The 19,212-nt window shown below is 39.0% G+C and overlaps 1 protein-coding gene across 1 annotated transcript in view; it reads right to left on the bottom strand.

The window, feature by feature from the left end:
• The window catches only part of STK32A (serine/threonine kinase 32A), a gene marked incomplete at its 3' end in the record, with an annotated part of 115,421 nt that extends 97,188 nt beyond the window's left edge, over positions 1 to 18,233 (bottom strand). Inside the window, exon 1 of the mRNA XM_080698204.1 lies at positions 18,080 to 18,233. Within this exon, the coding sequence (XP_080554330.1) occupies positions 18,080 to 18,131 (52 nt within the window). The 5' untranslated portion in view covers positions 18,132 to 18,233. The remainder of the gene's footprint in view (positions 1 to 18,079) is intronic.
• Between the last annotated feature and the right edge of the window lie 979 nt (positions 18,234 to 19,212).

Raw genomic sequence — 19,212 nt, 5'->3', positions numbered from 1 at the left:
GATTCAATGCAATGCCCATTAAACTACCAAGATCATTCTTCACAGACATAAAAAAATCAGTCCTTAAATTTATCTGTAATAACAAAAAGCCCAGAATAGCCAAAGTAGTCCTCAGCAACAAAAACCATGCAGGAGGAATCACAATACCTGATTTTAAACTATACTACAAAGCCATTGTAATAAAAACGGCATAGTACTGGCACAAAAACAGATATATAGACCAATGGAACAGAATAGAAGACCTAGAAACAAATTCACACACTTTCAGCCAATTGATTTTTAACAAAGAGGCCAAAAACATATACTGGAAAAAAAGATAGCCTCTTCAACAAATGGTGTTGGCAAAACTGGTTAACTATATGCAGAAAATTGGAAATTACTCCCACTTTCTCACCCCGCACAAGAGTCAATTAAAGATGGATCAAAGACTTGGAAATTAAACCAGAGACCTTGAGGCTTCTTGAAGAGGGCATAGGTCCAACACTGAAAGACACAAGCACAGATGGACACTTTTTCAACCAGACCCCAAAGGCACAACAAATTAAAAGGTGAATCAATACATGGGATTGCATGAAACTGAAGAGCTTCTGTTCAGCAGAGGAAACTTTCAAGAACCTCAACCGAGAACCAACAGAATGGGAGAAGATTTTTGCCACCTACACCTCTGATAGAGGACTAATATCTAGAATATACAGAGAACTCAAGAAACTTAACACTAAAAAAAATCATCCAATCAAAAAATGGGCAGGCAACCTAAATAGACACCTCACGAAAGAAGAAATTCAAATGGCTAATAAATGTATGAAAAATATTCAACATCATTGGCAATCAGAGAGATGCATATCGAAACTATCCTGAGATTTCACCTAACTCCAACTAGAATGGCAATCATTCAAAACACAAACAACAACAAATGCTGGTGAGGTTTTGGAGAAGTGGGAACTCTAAAACATTGTTGGTGGGATTGCAAATTAGTGCAACGACTCTGGAAAACAGTATGGAGAATCCTCAGAAGAATGGGAACTAATCTACTATTTGATCCAGCAATACCACTTCTGGGTATCTACCCAAAAGAAAGGAAACCAAACTGACAAACTAATGCATATGTATCTATGTTCATAGCTGCACAATTCACCATAGCCAAACTATGGAACCAGCCAAGATGTCCATCAACAGATGAATGGATTACAAAACTGTGGGATATGTACACAATGGAATTCTACTCAGCCATTAAAAAAACTCAATTACATCATTTTCAGGGAAATGGATGGAACTGGAGGACATTATGCTAAGTGAGATTAGTCAGTCACAAAAAATAAGAAATCAGATGCTTTCCCTAATATGTGAGAGTTAGGGAGAAATGGGTCATAGGAGGAACTCTAGATGAAAAAGGAAATCCTATAGAGGAGCAAACAAGACAACCTAAAGGAGGGGATGTGAGGGGGGAAGAAGGAAAATCTCTAAAACACAAAAGTACTTAAACATATTGAAGTCAACCACTAAGCCAAGCATGGGAAGAAGGGATGGGGAGGGAATGGGGTGGGAATTGAGTAGGGGTTAAATCAGTGATGTGTACATGTATATACACACAAGTTTTTTACCCCAAAATATTTTTTTATTTTTTTTAAATAAAAAAAATTTTTTAAAGAAGTCTGAGAACCAAAACCTGAATAGTCAAACACCCTCGCTCATTGTAATTATTTTATTTCGTCTGCTATAGTGCATGTATCTTTGGAATCCAGAGTCTCGCCTTTCGAGAAGCAGATGGGTATAGATAAACAGACATGTAAACAAAGAAACACATGACAGAAATCCAGTTTGGTTTGTGTGGCATACAAAAAAACATTATGGACCTTTATAGATAGGAGATAAAGATGAGGCCTAACAGTTTCGCTTTGTGTATTTTAATTAACTTTGAATGCTTTGATGAAAGAGAAAAATGTTCCGAGTCAGCAAGGGTTACAGTGGAATCCCAGTCACCATGTACAAGACCTATGATATTAGGGCATTTGTCTGGTCTTTCTGAGCTTCAATTTCTTGTCTATAATGAAGGTTATTTTTATAAAAAATGAATATATTTTGACAGAAAAATACAGAAAGCAGAAAGAGGGAAAAACAAAACTATCTAAAGATAACATCTGCATTTTGATTTATTTCAGTCTTTTCCCCCAAAGATATATAATTCATTTCAAGTTATTTCTGCAGTTTTTAAAAAAATTTGTTTTATTGGTGCACTGTAATTATACATCACGATGAAGTTCAGAGTTATATAGCATATATGTGCACAGCCCTCCCCCAACACCAACCCCACTCCCTTCTTCCCCCCGTGCACAACATTGTGATTGGCATTGATAACTTTGTGCATATACATTATGCCCATTGCAGTGTTTCCCTCAAGCCTGCCTCTCCCATCCTGCCTTCCTCCTATAGGTCCCCTGTCTCACTCCATTAAGGTTTCTCCTCCTTTTTCTGTGGTCTCTCCTGTGTCCGAATTTCTTCCTAGCTTCCACATATTTCAGTCTTTTGAAACAGTTTTATTTTATTAAAGTTATGTATCTGTATCTCTGTTCACATATGTGTTTTAAAGCATCAATCAAATATTTCTAACAGGTCTTTCATTTTTAAAAGGCTAGAATAACAGTCGTTTGATCCCCTTTCCAATCTTTCCCAACCAAGAAGCAACCATCTATACCTCTTAGCTCACACCCAAGAGAGTTTCCACATATTTATTTATTTATTTATTCATTTATTTATTTATTTATTGGTGGTGCTGGGGTTCCTGGAAACCCTTCTACCTCTGGGCTACACTCCCAGACCTATTTTTATATTTTTATTTGGAAACAGGGTTTCTTAAGCCAGCATGGCTGGCTTCGAACCTGCATGATCCTCCTGTCTCTGCCTCCCAAGTGCACGGATTACAAGTGCGCGCCACCACGCCCGGCAAAGTAGCCCATTTTAAGGACTTAAAAAGACTAGTCTGTCTGGGCATGGTAGCACAGGCTTATAATCCCAGTACTCAGGAGGCTGAAACTATAAGATCACAGGTTCTCAGCCAACCTCAGTTACTCAGTGAGGCCCTCTGCAACTTAGTGAGCCCCTGTTTCAAAAATAAAGGATAAAAAATAAGGCTGGGAGTATAGCTCAGAGGTAGTATGTCCCTGAGTTCAGTCCCCAATACCACAAAAAAACAAAACAAAACAACAACAAAAAAAAACTGGTCTCTTAATTCCCCTGGCAGATGCCTCTCAGTCCTTCCCTCCGGCTCAGCTGTAAGTCTGTTAACCTTTCCCCAGGAGAGCCAGGAACTAACTGCTGAATAATAGTGCAAGCACGTTCTCTCTGTTTTCTAGTACATTTTAATTATACAGAATAATGAGTTTCATGATGGCATATTCATGCAAATAACACACTTTGATCGAGTCACCCTCTTCCTCCCCATCCCTGGCCCTTTGCTAACAGTCTCCGTGCTACTTTCACACACCTTCTTTCCCCCTAGATTCCACGTACGAGGGAAATGTGTTTCTTCTCTTTATGTGTCTGGCTTATTTCACGGCATTATGACCTCCAGCTACATCCGTTTTGTACTTGATGGTATTTTCTAAGCTTTCTACAATTTACATGCATTACTTTTTATCACTGTAAAACTAACTTGCTTTTAAACATGAATTTCTTAAGGGTAGCTACAACAAAGTTCATTTACCTTCATACTAGCTACTCCCACGAATGTTGACTACAGGGACTATTTATTGGGTCTGCCGTCCCCGGTATGAAATCCACGGGCCATAGCAGGCAGCCCAATTCCACCCAACAGCTGGAGACCAGAGACCTAAGCAGAAATTCTTTATAATACTTCAATCAAGCCCGATTTTCAAGCATTTTTTCCTGGTGTGTTAGGCCCTGGGCAGGAAATGAAGTTATCAAAGTGGCAATGACTTTGGCATTTTATAAAATAGTGAAATCAGCGGGTCTCAGAAAGTCAAGGGTCATATGTTTTCATTCAGATGTGAAAACTAGGGAGTAAATAGGAAAGAAAAAGGACTTCATGCCAATAAGGAGAGAGACCAGTAGAAGAGTGGAAGGAGATGGAGGAGGAAGGAGGGAGGGAGGAAAGGAAACAGGCCGAGCAATATTACGTTCATATATGAATGTATCAGTAGCAACCTTACTAGCATGAACACAGGGCGGGGAGGCGGGAGGTGGTGGGATGAGGTGTAGCGGGAGCACGGCAAGAGAAGCTGTGTGCATATGTGAATGTATTATTCTGAATCTCACAGCGATGTATAATTACAGACACAAATAAGGTTATTATTATTAATTTTTTTGGTGGTACTGGGGCAGAAACCCAGGGGCTTTCTACCTCCAGGCTATACTCCCAAACCTATTTTATATTTTATTTGGAAACAGGGTCTCACTAAGTTGCTTAGAGCCTCACTAAGTATCTGAGGCTGGCTTCAAACCTTTGCGATCCTTGGGTCTCAACCTCCCAAGCGCGGGGATTACAAGCATCACCATGCCCGGCACAAATGAAATTATTTTTAAAAAAGCAAATATAAAGCTGGGCATGGTGGCTTACACCTGCAATCCCAGTACTTGGGAGACTGAGACAGGAAGATCCCAGGTTTGAGGCCAGCCTCAGCAATTTATGGAAGCCCTCAGCAATGTATTGAGACTTTGTTTCAAAATAAAAAGTAAAATATGGCTGGGGTGGGGGTGTGGCTTGGAGGCAGAACACTCTGGATTCAATCTCAATACCACTACCACCAAAAAAAAAAAAAGTAAATACAATTTATCACATGAGGCACCACACCAATTAAAATGAAGTAAAACAGGATGACGAGTGAATGGTGATGGGGGGAGGAAATTAATTGTGAACAACATGGATGAAAGTCATTGAAATTCCTCTTGGAATCAAAATGGGTAGAGAAAGGCAAGCAAATCTCAGGAGTGGCGCTAAACTGGAAGCTGAACTCCGGGGGACACAGGTGTTCGCTATGGAGCCCCAACACCTCGGTGATGCCTAGCAGAGCCATGCGGGCGTTACAGCTCAAGGGCGGGGGAGCATCACCACGACAGCTCCCAGCTCTCTAAGAGAGGGACCCAGAGCCAGGCACACACGATGCTGCTGAAGAGCAATCCCCTGGATTTACTTGTTTCAATATAAAGAGTAAAATATGGCTGGGAGATAAATTAAATTATTTAATTTTATACATTCATTCCAGCTGTCCATCTTTGAGATGATATTTAGAACTGAAATAAATGGGATTCCATTTATATAAGGATTCAGCCATAGAGTCAGTAGTTTGACCTTCTCATGGTCCTAGTCCAGCTCTGTCTTGTTTAAACTGAACACTGGCCGGGAGTGGTGGTGCACACTTGTAATCCCAGCATTCAAGAGGCTGAGACAGGAGAATCGCAGTTTGCAGCCGGCCTCAGCTACTTAGTGAGGCTTTGAAACTCAGTGAGAACCTGTTTCAAAATAAAGAATAAAAGCCAGGCGTGGTGGCGCAGGCTTGTAATCCCAGCATTCATTCGGGAGGCTGAGACCGGAGGATTGCAGTTCGCGGACAGCCTCAGCTACATAGTGAGGCACTCCACAACTTAGTGAGACCCTGTTTCAAAATAAAGAATAAAACACAGGGCAGGGGGTGTAGCTCGGAGGTCAAATGCTCCTGGGTTTCATCCCCAGACCCGCAAAAAAATTAAAAAAATAAAATAAAAAATAAAGAATAAAAAATAGGGCTGGGAGTATACCTCAGAGGTAGAATGTCCCTGCGTTCCACCCCCAGAAACACATAAACAAACAAACAAAACAAAACAAAACAAAACAAAAAGAACTGCAGACTGAACCTATGATCAAATACATTATGAGTGTTGGATGTCTCTATTACCATCCCTAACTGCAATGTAACTTGTTTTCACATCATTTTATTCCAACCCGAAATTTTTCAACTTATTCAGTATCTAGACATGGGCAGCTGAGGACCTGAGAGGCAGTCTTGACTCCCCACAGAGGAGCTGCTGGGCCGTGGCCATGAGGCAGAGCCTCACCCTGCCTGGGGTTGTCACGGTGATGCTCACCCTCGACCATCCCTGACCAGCATGTGGGCACTTGCTGTGGATGGAGGGGGGCAGTAGTTTTAGGTCCCAGGGAGCCATCAACCCAGAACCCTTCTAAGGGAAGCGGTAGGCTGTGAGCCAACACTCCAGACCCACAGGTCATGGTCCACTATCCCAGCAGGCTTCACTTGCAAACACAAATTTAAACGTTAAATGAGTAAGAATTTAGAGACAGACACGGCCGAGAATTAAAGCCATGCGGGTCGCCCTTCTGAGTACTAGGCCCTCTGTGACTGCTCTCGTCCCAAACCGATGGAGCCAGCCCTGGTTCCTGGTTTCCCAATTTAACTGTCTCTTCCCTTCCTATTGGGTGATTCCCATCGTCAGCATCGTCATGCCCTAACATTTCCTCTTGGGGGAGAAAATCCCCTATATAAGCATTCTTTTCAGCTTCAGTTGTTAGGTAATTTCTGTACTTCCCTTTAGACTCAACTTCTTGAAGGTTGTCAATATTTGCTGTATCTATATCTTCATCTCCCGTTCCCTCCTAATTTGCTAGTCTGGCTCATGCCCGAACAACCCCACTGAACCGCCTTTACTGATACTGCCAAGGTCCTCCTTGTGGCCTACTCCCATGGATACCACCACCTCCTCAGCCACTCAGGAGCGCTCAGCCTGCCCCTCTCGATTGCCCTAGCTAGATTTCTCTCTTCTGCCTGACTTCCCAATTTTAGGACACCCTCATTATTTGTCCTTCTCCTCTCTCCCAAGGCAGACTCATCAATCTTCAGAGAATTAAAACCCATACATTTATATATCTTACCCAGATACTCCCCACCCTATTGCTGAACACTCAATTCTAGCCTTTTACTCAACATTCACAGTGAGATGTCTGACTGTATATATCCAAGAGGACTCTTCACTGTTTCTTTACCTGTCCCAAGCCACTCTTCTCAAGAAAATACCTAGGATTCACACTTGCTTTTAGTCTTTCTACCTTTCGCCACATTCAAACCACCAATAACTCCTATTTATTTTCTCTTTTTTTTTTTTTTTTTGAGGGGGTAGGCTTCTAGAGATTGAACCCAGAGGCATTCCTGTCTCAGCTTCCCAAGTATTGGTATTATATAGGTACTGGGTATTATATAGGTATGTACTACCATACCCAGCTAATTGTGTGTGTGTGTGTGTGTGTGTGTGTGTGTGTGTGTGTGTGTAGTACAAGGGATTGGACCCAAGGGTGTTTTTCTGAGCTACACTCCCAGTCCCTTCTTAAAAAATTGTTTTTGTTTTCAAACTCGGTCTCAATAGGTTTCTAAGAGTTTCACTAAATTGCTAAGGGCTGGCCTCAAGCCTGTTATCTTCCTGTCTCAGCCTCCCAAATTACCAGTATGCACCACCATGCCCAGCTTTATTCATTTTTCATAGAAAATACATGTTAAATGAACTCTCCCCTTTTTTATCTCCTTGACCACTTGGTTAGCCAGTCACTGTCTAAGATGATGCTCCTAATTCAAATGGGTCACTTCTGATTGTTCTTCCATCTCAGCTACTTAAATAAATTCTCTAAGTAGCACTTACTGAAAACTGAGATTATACATTTGTGTTTCACAGATCAGAAAATCCTATCTCTCATTCTCCCAAAAAAATATCTAGGAGAGAAACTAGTGGAGAAAAGTGAAACCAATATGGGATTTTAAAAATTATTTACTTATTTTACTATTAAAGTGATTGAAAACTATGACTCTGATAATTATAGTGATAATAGCTAACATTTATTGAGCAATTATTATGTGTCAGACACTTTAAGATACTATACATGAATCATTTTGTTTTATCCCCACAAAAACTATGAGCTAGGAACTATATTAACCCTCTTTCACATATGAGAAAACAGGATTGGCAGGACAAATTGCTTACTTCTCACTATAAAAATGATTTTTTCTATAATTCATATATATTAAATATACACAAAAAATCAAGGACATAATCTTTTTTTATTTTTTAGTACTGGGGATCAAACTCAGAGGCATTCTACTCCTGAGCTATATCCCCAACTCTTTTTATTTTTTTTTACTTTTGAAACAGGCTCTCATTAAGTTGCTGATATTGACCTCGAACCTGTGATCCTTCTGTCTCAACCTCCCAGCTACTGGAATTGTAGACCCGTACCAGTACACCTGGCTAGAACTTATCTTAGAATTAATAATTTTAACAGGTTTAGCTTGGCAAGAGGCTTATTACAGTGTCCCCATTTCTGTCTCTCACCACAGACTGAAAAACCTTTGCCATAGATTGCTACAACATCTGCAGAGCTGTCTGGGAACCACTGGTTTATGATGCAGTTCTCTGACACCCTGATATGCTGAGGGTAAAGATCAGTGTTCCAGCCCATTATTGACGAAAAACTACTTGCCTGGCTCACTGGCCCTTCATCCCAAATGGTTGGCAGCAAATGACTAACATATTGGAAGCTTGACAGGTCCTTTAAGAATATAACTGGAACTTTTCTAGAAAAGTGGCCTCCAAAACCAGCACATAGCAGCCATTGGCTCTGAGGCCACTTCCCTTTCATGAAACATGGTGCCCCAGGAAGTCAGGATTTACAGACACCTATCACTAGTGCCAAGACCAAGCAAAGGGCAACAACAGTTTTTCTTGTTCTGCTGCCTAGACACTAATTCAAAAATATGCTTAGAACTCAGAAATACACTGACATTTCCTTTAGAAAAAGTAACAGAGTAGAACAGTAGGGAGAGTTGAGGGATTAACATCTCCAAATGTTGGATGCCCTTTGGTTAAATAAATGTCCCTAGCAGGAAGCAAATTCTGCCTGGTCATATTTCAAATACATTACAGGTTGTAACCATTTAACTGAATACAGTTTGTGCAGCTATGTAATAATATGTATTATCAGTTAACATATTTTATCTTTCAAACCACTAGATTTATTGGTCCAAGTAATTTCACTGGCTCACACTAATCAACCAAATGAAAGTTAGTCGAGAATGAATATATTAAGTGTCTTTGGATTATAGTCTTTTTGCTCTAACTCCTGGTTTAAAGCTAACAGGTCATAAATAGATATCAGAAAGAATCTCAGAGCATGTAAACAATTATCTGCAAGATGCTGGGGAGCACAGGGCTGCACAATATGACCTGAGAACCAAATCTAACCCAACATCTACTTTTGTGTGGCTCATGAAGTAAGAATGGCTTTTTATATTTTTAAGTGGAAAAAAAATAACTGGGATTTTTTTTGGTACTGGGATTGGAACCCAGGGGCATACTACCTCTGACCTACACCCTCAGCCCTATTTCTCATTCTTTATTTTGAAACAGGGTCTCACTGAGTTGTAAAGGGCCTCACGAAGTAGCTGAGGCTGGTCAAGAACTGTGACCGTCTTGTCTCAGCCTCCCAAATGCTGGGATTACAAGCTTGCCCTACCACACCCAGCTCTAATTGGAAATTTTTTTAATTCAAATTTTGGTGTCCACAAATAAAGTTTTACTGTAGTATAGCATATGCATTTACTTCGGCCGTCTCACACTACAACAGCAGAGCTGAGTGGTTATAGCAGACACAGGCCATATTGTTCACACAAAGTTTAAAATATTTATTATCTGACCCATTCGAGAAAAGGTTTTTCAGCCTTCCTTTTAAGTCAGCTTTATAAATAAATTTGAGTAGACATAGATACAGACTGCTCAAGTATAAAACAAGGTTAATTATATTTATCTTACTATAAATATGCCTCCAGAAAGAAAAAGAAAAATTGTTCAAAGACAAAAAGTAGAGTGTGTCATGCTATTGAATTCAAAGTCTATAGCTCTAAACTTTTTAGGTTTCTTGCCATATAAACTGTTCTTAAAGTTCTATTTGATAGGAGTGTTACTCCATCATTAGCTTCTTGATGTTCCTGTATCCAAATGAAGCCTCCATGACTAGTCACATGGCACCACACAGTGGAAATCTCTGCGTAATTCACAGAACCTGAACTCATGATCTGGATGCTAACACTGGTCACTGTCATTCAGATTACATCTGCAAAGCTACACAGCAGACACTGGCTCTCTTGGAGGTCTTCATTCCCTTGAAATTTAGTAAGAACATTGAAAACAGTAGTCTTGGACTGATCAAGTTGTTTGATCATTGAAACTGGCTTATAGTTAATTTTTCAACCTAGCTGTTTCCAAGATGCAAATAAAAATTGCCCACAGTTATAAAAAGGATAAAAAGTTAGTGCAGCATTACAAGTCATATTTTAACAGTCAGCAGCTATTTTACCAGCATTTGTTCCCATGACACTTTAGATTAAAATGTTCTTGACTTCAAATTAATAATAATAATAATAATAATAATAATAATAATGGATGCAATGAATTCTCATTGGGTACAACTTCTCCTTCATTCAACTAGTAATATCCAATATTCTAGAATTAAAGTGAGCTACTATGCATTTTACCCATTCACCAGAGTAAATGTAAACTACCACCATGAAGAACTTAAAACCTTACAGAGAAGTATAATCACTCTTTGCCACAAAATATCAAAATTCTATTATTTGCATACAAATTATATTACAAATATTTCACATGTAAAAATTGTTTTCCATTAAACCTGAAGAAGGAAAAATCACTGGGAAGAAAGGATGCTTTCCAGGAGAACTGCGGGTTCACAGTTGGCCTCAACAACTTAGTGAGATCCTGCTTTAAAATAAAAGGTAAAATAGGGCTGAGAGTGTAGCTCAGAGGTAGAATGCCCCAGGATTCAATCCTTAGTACCACAAAAAAAAAAATAAAAAATAAACAAAGGAGGGATTGATATGATCATAACCTTTCATTTATGAAATGAGACCCACAGAATGTTAATTATATGTCATAAGCTTTTCATAAAAATGGTTTAATTTGGAAATAAATATGAAAACATCAGAAGACTGAGATTTCAATGTGGCCAGTCATTTAGCGCCACTAATAAAAGTCTGCGTCTCCAGAGACAAGATGTAGCTTTCATAAATTTTTTTGAGTAGATTCTATTAAGCATGTATTCACATCCAATGTTGGTCTGTTTTCTTGGTTTTTCAGTTCTTTTCCCCCTCGCTCATCCAAATCCTTTGCACAGAGCCCTTACAAATTAAAAATGCTGCCATAAGCAATTGGACTTGAGATTATTTATGACAAATGCCTTTTAAAAAATGTTAGACTGTCCAAGATGACTTAACTTATAAAGACACCAATTCTTACTAGGGAATTTCTCATTTAACTTTTTAGATCATTCTAATGAAAAATTATAAATATAAAATGAAACATTACTCAAAGCTGATAGGAGAAAGTCAGAAATTCATTTGCCTACTCATGTGGGTAAAATATGCAAAGCATGAACATTAAAATAATGGAAATTCTCAAAGTCCTTCTTAGTTGGAATCATACCTCCCATTTCTTTTGGTTTGCAAATCTGTGGCCAATTTTCTTGGCCCAGCATCACGAGGAACCCTATTGCTTCTGTCACCGAAGATATTGGAGAACTGGAAACAGCCACATATCCTAGGAGACGAGTGTTGCCAAATGAAAGAACACCGAGTTTCCAGCAAGTCCAAAGAATAATGCAATAATTGAGCTCTCTCTGTAACTCAGGGCATCGGTGCACTCTTTAGAGAAGATTTTAAAACTAAAGCCAATCCAATTTTTCTTAGCTACAGTATTCCAGAACAAGGCTGTCTTTTGGTTTTACACACCGATAACTCCTCTACATTCTTTGTCTATGCTTGAAAACATGTATTGCAACATGGCATGACCTTCTCCTGTTGCTTAGATCCTAAGTTGTAAACAAGTCCACTTTCTCCTGGTATTAAAGGTTGCTTTCACTAAATCAGTCTAGAAAACCTCAATGATTAAAGATTTAAAATGGCGATTTAAAAAAATAAATGAGCGAAAACAACAACAAACAAAACAAAAAAAAAGGTTCAGACAGAAAAATAGAGAGTAGATTTAAAGAAAAACAGTTAAAAACAAGTGTCATTTGCATATTTCTTACTTTTTAAACAATTCAAAGTGTTTTTCTGTATCATTTAATTATCTCTCAGAATATGCATATGGCAGCTGGATATGGGGAAATATTTCAACTATATCTGTTGATCAAATGAGATTTCTTAATAGTCAGTTTGGGGTTTAAATCAAATAAAGTAAAGGTCACTGACCTTTATCTTTGATTTTGCCTTAAATGAAAATATAATCACCCCAAAGGAGATAAAAAGAAGAAACTAGATTAGATTATTCTTTTTGTGCCATCAGTGACCTGGCTTCTATTAAAGGGTTTTCTATAGTTTTCACAGAACCCAGGAAATCTGCTATTCTGTCAAGCTTCTTCCAATAGGCAGGGCATATTGACTAGTGCATCTTCTGAGTGGTATTTATCCTACTTTGTTTCTTTCAGAAATGGAAGTATTTTACTGGGTCTGGTGGCACATGCTTGTAATCCCAGCATTTGGGAGGCTGAGACAGGAGGATCATGGTTCTCAGACAGCCTCAGGTACTTAGGCCCTTTGCAACTCAGTGAGACCCTGTTTCAAAATAGAGAATAAAAATAGGGCTGGGTGTAGTTCAGAGGTAGAATGCCCCTGGGTTCCATCCCTAGTACCGCAAAAGAAGAAGAAGAAAGAGAAGGAGAAGGAGAAGGAGGAGGAGGAGAAAGAGAGGGAGAAGGAGGAGGAGGAGAAGAAGAAGAAGAAGAAAGAGGAGAAGGAGAAGGAGGAGGAGGAGGAGGAGGAGGAGGAGGAGAAGAAGAAGAAGAAGAAGAAGAAGAAGAAGAAGAAGAAGAAGAAGAAGAAGAAGAAGAAGAAGAAGAGGAGGAGGAGGAGAAAGAAGAAGGGAAGTATTTAAAGAGTTCATGCTAAGAGATTCCAATGCTAGTAAATAATACTACTAGTTAGAATTAGTTATGTGAGACACTCCCCTAAGTGTTTTACTTACATTATTTTATTTAATCCTCACAATTGCCCAATGTTTAGATTCAATTATTACTTTTTTTGTCTTTTGCATATGAACAACAAATTCAAGCTTAGAGAGATTGAATAAATTTCCCAATAGGAGTTTAGAGTGGTTTGTTGTTGTTGTTGTTGTTGTTGTTGTTGTTGTTGTTCAAATGGATTCATTAGTAATTATTTAGATTCAGAGACATTTTTCATGATACTCCAAGCCCTCTTAGAACACTATAAAATTAGTCAAAATGACTTGTGTCTTAAAATGGTTGGTCAAAGGTAGGCGCAGTAGCGGACACTTGTAATCCCAGCTTTTGGGAGGCAAGACCAGAGGATCATGGTTCATGGAGAGCCTCAGTGAGACCCTTTGCAACTCAGTGAGACCCTGTTTCAAAATAAAGAATATTTCCGGGCGTGGTGAGACCCTTTGCAACTCAGTGAGACCCTGTTTCAAAATAAAGAATATTTCCGGGCGTGGTGGCGTACGCTTGTAATCCCCGCACTTAGGAGGCGGAGACAGGAGGATCGAGCAGGTTCTGAGCCAGCCTTGCTGGCTTAAGAGAACCTGTTTCCAAATAAAAAAAAATATAAAATAGGTCGGGGAGTGTAGTCCGGAGGTAGAAGGGCTTCCAGGAACCCCAGTACCACCAAAAAAAAAAAAAAAAAGGCTAGGGGTGGTGTAGTTCAGAGGTAGACTGTCCCCGGGTTCCATTCTAGGTAGATTGTCCCTGGGTTCCATTCTCGGTACCACAAAAAAAAAAAAAAAAAAAAAAAAAGGTTGTTCAGACTACTTCACCTTTGATTTTTCTTATAGAAACATATAGATCAGTAATAGGTGACACGGCTGAGACTTGAACCTGATCTTTCCAATATCAGAGCTCATGCCCTCAGAGCACCATTCCTTCATTACTAACACATGTAACATAGGTAACACAGGTAGAGACAGTATTGTAGTTCCTCAAAAAATTAAACAAACAATCGGCATATGACTCATAATTCTGCTTCTAGGCATACACCCAAAAGTATTGAAAACTGGGACTTGGGCAGATATTTATACACTGATATTTGTAGTAACATTATTCATAATGATACAAAAGTAGAAACAACCAAATTTAATGGGAATAAGTTAGTGGTTTAGTGGGTGTGAGTTTCGGTTTAGGAAGATGAATATTCTTGAGACGGAAATGGGTAGATCATTACATGAATGCCCAAAGAACTCAATGAACTTAAAGAACTTAACGCCAAAGAGCTTAAAAAAGGTCCAAAGAGTATCTTCCACTATGCATATTTTGCCACAATAATAATAAATCAGGATTTAGGTTTGCACTAAAATATTAAAGCTAGAGCCACAAAAGTATCATTCTCTGTCCATTTTGTAAAAGATGACTTAACAGTAACCAATTAAGCAAGTCTTATTCTGTTCACCAGACTGTAATTCTCATGGTTTATTTTCACTGATGATCAACATAAGTAACCAACAGAATGACTCTTTCAAGATCAGATATCCGACGGAATGTCATGGAATACAAGTATCAGGATGAATTCTAGCAAGAATAGTTTATTTCAAGGGACGTTATGTTTCAATAACATTTTATCACATTCCTGAACTACCTTCAACATGAATGAAAAGACTTTCATGAGAAAGCAATCTTGAAAGTTGGGTGTGGTGGCGCACGCTTGTAAGCCCAGCATTTGGGAGGCTGAGGCAGGAGGATTGCGCTTGGTGGACAGCCTCAGCTACTTAGCAAGGCCCTCTGCAACTCAGTGAGGCCTGGTTTAAAAATAAAGAATAAAAAATAGGGCAGGGGATGTAGCTTGGAGGTTGAATTCCCCTGGGTTCCATTCCCAAACCTTCAAAAAAATAAATAAAATAAAATAAAATAAAATATAAGGCTAGGGTATAGCTCAGATGGAACCCCTGGGTTCCATCCCCAATATCGCCAAAAATAAAAATAAAAAATAAAAAAGAGAAAGTAATCTTGAAACATTACATTGGCTAAATTTTCTTCTCAAATCTATATTTTGAGAATATTATACAACCTGAAGGAAATGATAAACATCTTTTCATCATATATTGGAATGTTTTCCATAGTATTTTAAAAATAATTAAATTGGCTCAATTTAGTGCCCTAGATTCTGGCCCAATTTGATAATTTATTTTAAAAAATGGATATTAAAAATGACATAGGTATTAGTGTGCTTTTATTATTCAGTGCTTTATTATTATTATTGGTCAGAAGCCTCCCAGCAATCAAACAAAATTTTATACCATACTTGATCCTGAGTTACGCAAGATGCAAAAATAGCTTTGTAGGATTTAACTGAAAAAAAAAGAACAAAGGAAGTCTCCCAGAATGACATACTTTTCTTCCCCAAAATTCAATGATATAATAAATAAATGAATGTGGAAATTAAATATAGTCCTTTTGATAAACTCATACTTCTCAGAGAATACTATGATAAAGGCAACCAATCATTGTCAGTTGTGTCACTATTTGAACTTTGACCCTACTTTCTCCCTATACTCAAGCTAATCCTCTCATGTCACTGCATAGCTGGCCTCTTCTCATCTTTCAGATTCAGCTCAGATGTCACCTCCTGCTACAGATTGGATCTGAAGGGTTACAATCCCCCATCAAAGCTCCTGTGGCAAAGCCTGGTCTCCCTGCAGCCAGGTGTGGAGGTGGGTCTACCTGGAGGAGTTGGGTCACTGGGGGTAGCCTTAAGGACTGTATCTGTCCCCAGATGTCCCACTTACATGATTGTAAATGGACTCAGAGCCCAGCCCCTCACAGCCCACAAACTTATTGTTAGGTTTAGCTCTTCCCCTTAACAGGTGCTGCAGTCATTCTCACATTGGATTGGGGTCTGGACAACAAAAAGTATGTCAAGAAGGATGTCAAGAAAGACCTGCCTGGTGCTTCAGCCTAACTCCCTTCCAACTTAGTATTCCTCTTAACTCCCTGAAGGCTGTTAACAAAGTGATACCTTGTCTCCCCATAAGCACAATCTCTTGGGATGCAGCTTTCTTGGGCACCCCATAAGAAGGGCTGGCTGCTTTTGCTCATCATAATGCAGTCCTAGTACCTTTGATGACTCATACTCTTAGCAAATTACAAGCATGAAGCTGGCCTGTCTTCCTCTCTCTGTTCTTTGAAGACATGCCTCATGCAAACGATAGTTCTGAAGCCATGGGGTGCCTGGTAGATTAAACAAATGAAAAGCAGATCTACTCTTCTTTCCACTTCAGAAAGGAAAAAGTCCTATGACATCATTGGTCTCTAGATCCTTGCTTTTACTACTTGGTAAAATATAACAAGGCAACCAAAATAGCAATAGAAAAATTTCTTAATGTTTTTTCCAGCTATGTAATTTTATGGCTCCTGTGCAGTACTTTATATACGCGATAAATATGGGCTTCTGTGTGGATAGCGACTCATTTAAAATAAGGCATCCTGATCAGTCATATATTTTGTTTTTAAGTGTCTCCATCCAAATATTCAAAACTAAGACTGTGTCCCTCAACCATAGCAAATATACTTATTTCCCAATCATGACAAACTGCTAATTTTCCTCTTCTTCTGTAATAAAGAGACCTTATTTTTAGAAGGCTCATAGCTACCCAGGAAATCAAACCAACTCCATTTCCTGGTCTGTTTTGTAAATGAAGTCTGTGCATGCGAGTTAAAGTGACAAGCCAGTGCCAATCCTTAAAAGAAGCAGTCAGAACATCCCTGGCTTTTCTCCTTTTTCCAGTGGTTGGAATTTGGATGTGGTGGTTAACCATCCTGAGGGGTGAGGGCAAGGATACCGGTAACTCCAGAGGTAGGAAGCATGGAAAAGAGCAAGGCAACTTGGAAACTTGGAAGCAGAGTTTCTAACCCCGTGGAGCCACAAACCACTTGAATTGTTTATGTCTAGTTGGCTACGTGAGAAAGAAAAGCACATCCTTCTTCTGCGAGCAACTATCACTTGTAGTTTCTGCTTCAGCAACCCAACTTACGTTCTGGCCTAATAAACTTTCCTTAACGATTTAGAGACTTCTTCATAATGTTGCCAAATGGGTTCAAGATCTCAAAATGATCGACTTTTTTAGTTGGAAGTTACCTAAAAGGTGACCTTCTCTCCTCGATTTATTGATATTGATGAGGAAATGGAATCTAACATGAGTAAATAAACGTCTTGAACCTCACAGGTAGCTTGTCATAGGACTGGTATTAGATCTCCTGAGTTTCAGTTTATTTTGTTCTTTGTGGTCCAATTAGCAGAACTCTTGGAAATTACTCTGGAGGTCTGAACAACTTGACCACCTGGGGCCTGGGACTATATTTTTCCCAGACAACCTATAAGCAGCTACCATCCTACAGACTCTGACAAGACTGCTTAGGTTTCAACTACAGGAAGGAACCAGGCATGGGGAGGCCCAGGCCTCGGCTGCAGCATGCCACAGAGGGAATGACAGAACAGTCAGGAATACTCATGCTTTTGCTTCTTGTCTTGCAAAATCTGACCTGGGAAGTTTCCCTATCCTCTAATTAAATGGATTCCATTTCTCATGACCTAGCATCGTGAAATTATTTGTCTAAGATGCAGAAGCACGGCAGCTGGAAATTCAGAAGGCACCTACCTCAGTATACTTGATTCTAGAATACCATGAGTACTGATTATTATTATCTGCAATTTGACACTATTGAAAATTTTCTATAACTAATATTGGGAGGGGGTAACTTTAACTGTCAAGGGAACAGCTCAGAGAAGAAACAAATCCTTTAACTCTCTACCAATGTGTCCAATCTCAGGTCCCTTTGAGCAAAGGAGGACATTGGTACAACTGCAACGGAGAAAGCAGTCAAAGATCCAGCAGAAAGCACACAGTGCAATCCAGAGATCATCATGTAAGTCCTTGAACTTCTCTCACAATTCTATCTCTCTTTCCTTAAAGGCTCTATAGACCACTCTGCACTTTACTTATGAAACCAAAAGTTTATGTTTGTAGTTCACGAAATTCCATTTTTAAAAGTATGACACTAGCCTACATCTCTTACCATCCTCGTTTTCATCAAACACTGGTGGTTTGCTTGAAGTGTTGGCGCCCATGGTCAAGTCTGCCCTGAGCTGGACTCTGCAGTTATAGTACCCTGGCAGGAAAACTCATCTCTGTTCAGAACAAGTTCTGGAAACTTAGATGGATATCTAGAAAAAAAAAAAAAAAAGAATGGTATCCTTATAAAACGGTATACTCCAGAGGCCCTGGGTACAGACTAGTAAAATATTAACCTAATCTATTATCATTGCAGCAGAAATTTCTGTCCTTAAAAATTATGACTCTAGAAATAAAATATCAAACAATAGCAGAACCCACTACATGGCCTTGTTAATAGCAAACCTGTACTTACACAGTAGAAGGAAAGCAAAATACTTTCCCAAGTAAGTAGAAAGGTTTAAGATGAGGTCAGCAATGCTTTATTTAACAATTATAAAATTTTAAAAATTGCAAATCTCTATATTTTTGAGAAATATTCTAATTTTATATTTTCTTTGTGTGTGTATATTGACTAACAGACGCTTCCCTTCTTTTTAGTCTTTCTGGCTGATGCAGAAGGTCCCACACTGTAAAAGAAACAAGTCCTGGATTGGGATTCAGTACTGGTTTAAATAAGATGTTAACATTAATTAATTAATTAATTAATTAATATAATGATAAAGAAACTTACTGTCTCTGAAATTGGTAAGGAGAGACAGCAGCCTGGGTTCTGGTCCTAAAACTGACAATGTTCATGGATTTGGAACTTAACCGTTAGCCTCTAAGTGGGAGAAATGACTCACTTCCCTCAGGAGTCACAAGGCCAGAAAGTTCATGCCAAAGAGCAGCCATGTTAGGTACTAGACAACAGTGAACCGTGAAGACAGTGGCGGCTGGCTCAATCTCAAGGAAGTAAATGTTCTCCGTTCAAGAGATCATTGCCAAGTGGAAAACAAGAAACCAAAGGACCAGATATTTTGACTTACAAAGGGAGTAAAGATTCCAATTTGATAAAAATGATATCTTAAAATTCAGCTCAGCTATGTAGCCTCAGAAAATTTCACATCTGGGACAAAGATGGCTCATGGATATAGTCAATGAGATGATCTAAGGCAATTAACACAATGCCTGGCATACAATATACAAAGAATGAAT

Source organism: Muscardinus avellanarius (assembly GCF_963383645.1).
Source record: "Muscardinus avellanarius genome assembly, chromosome: 7".
NCBI classification, from domain to species: Eukaryota; Metazoa; Chordata; class Mammalia; order Rodentia; family Gliridae; genus Muscardinus; species Muscardinus avellanarius.
The sequence above is the reverse complement of the archived record's forward strand: the minus strand, read 5'-3'. Positions and strand labels throughout refer to the sequence as shown.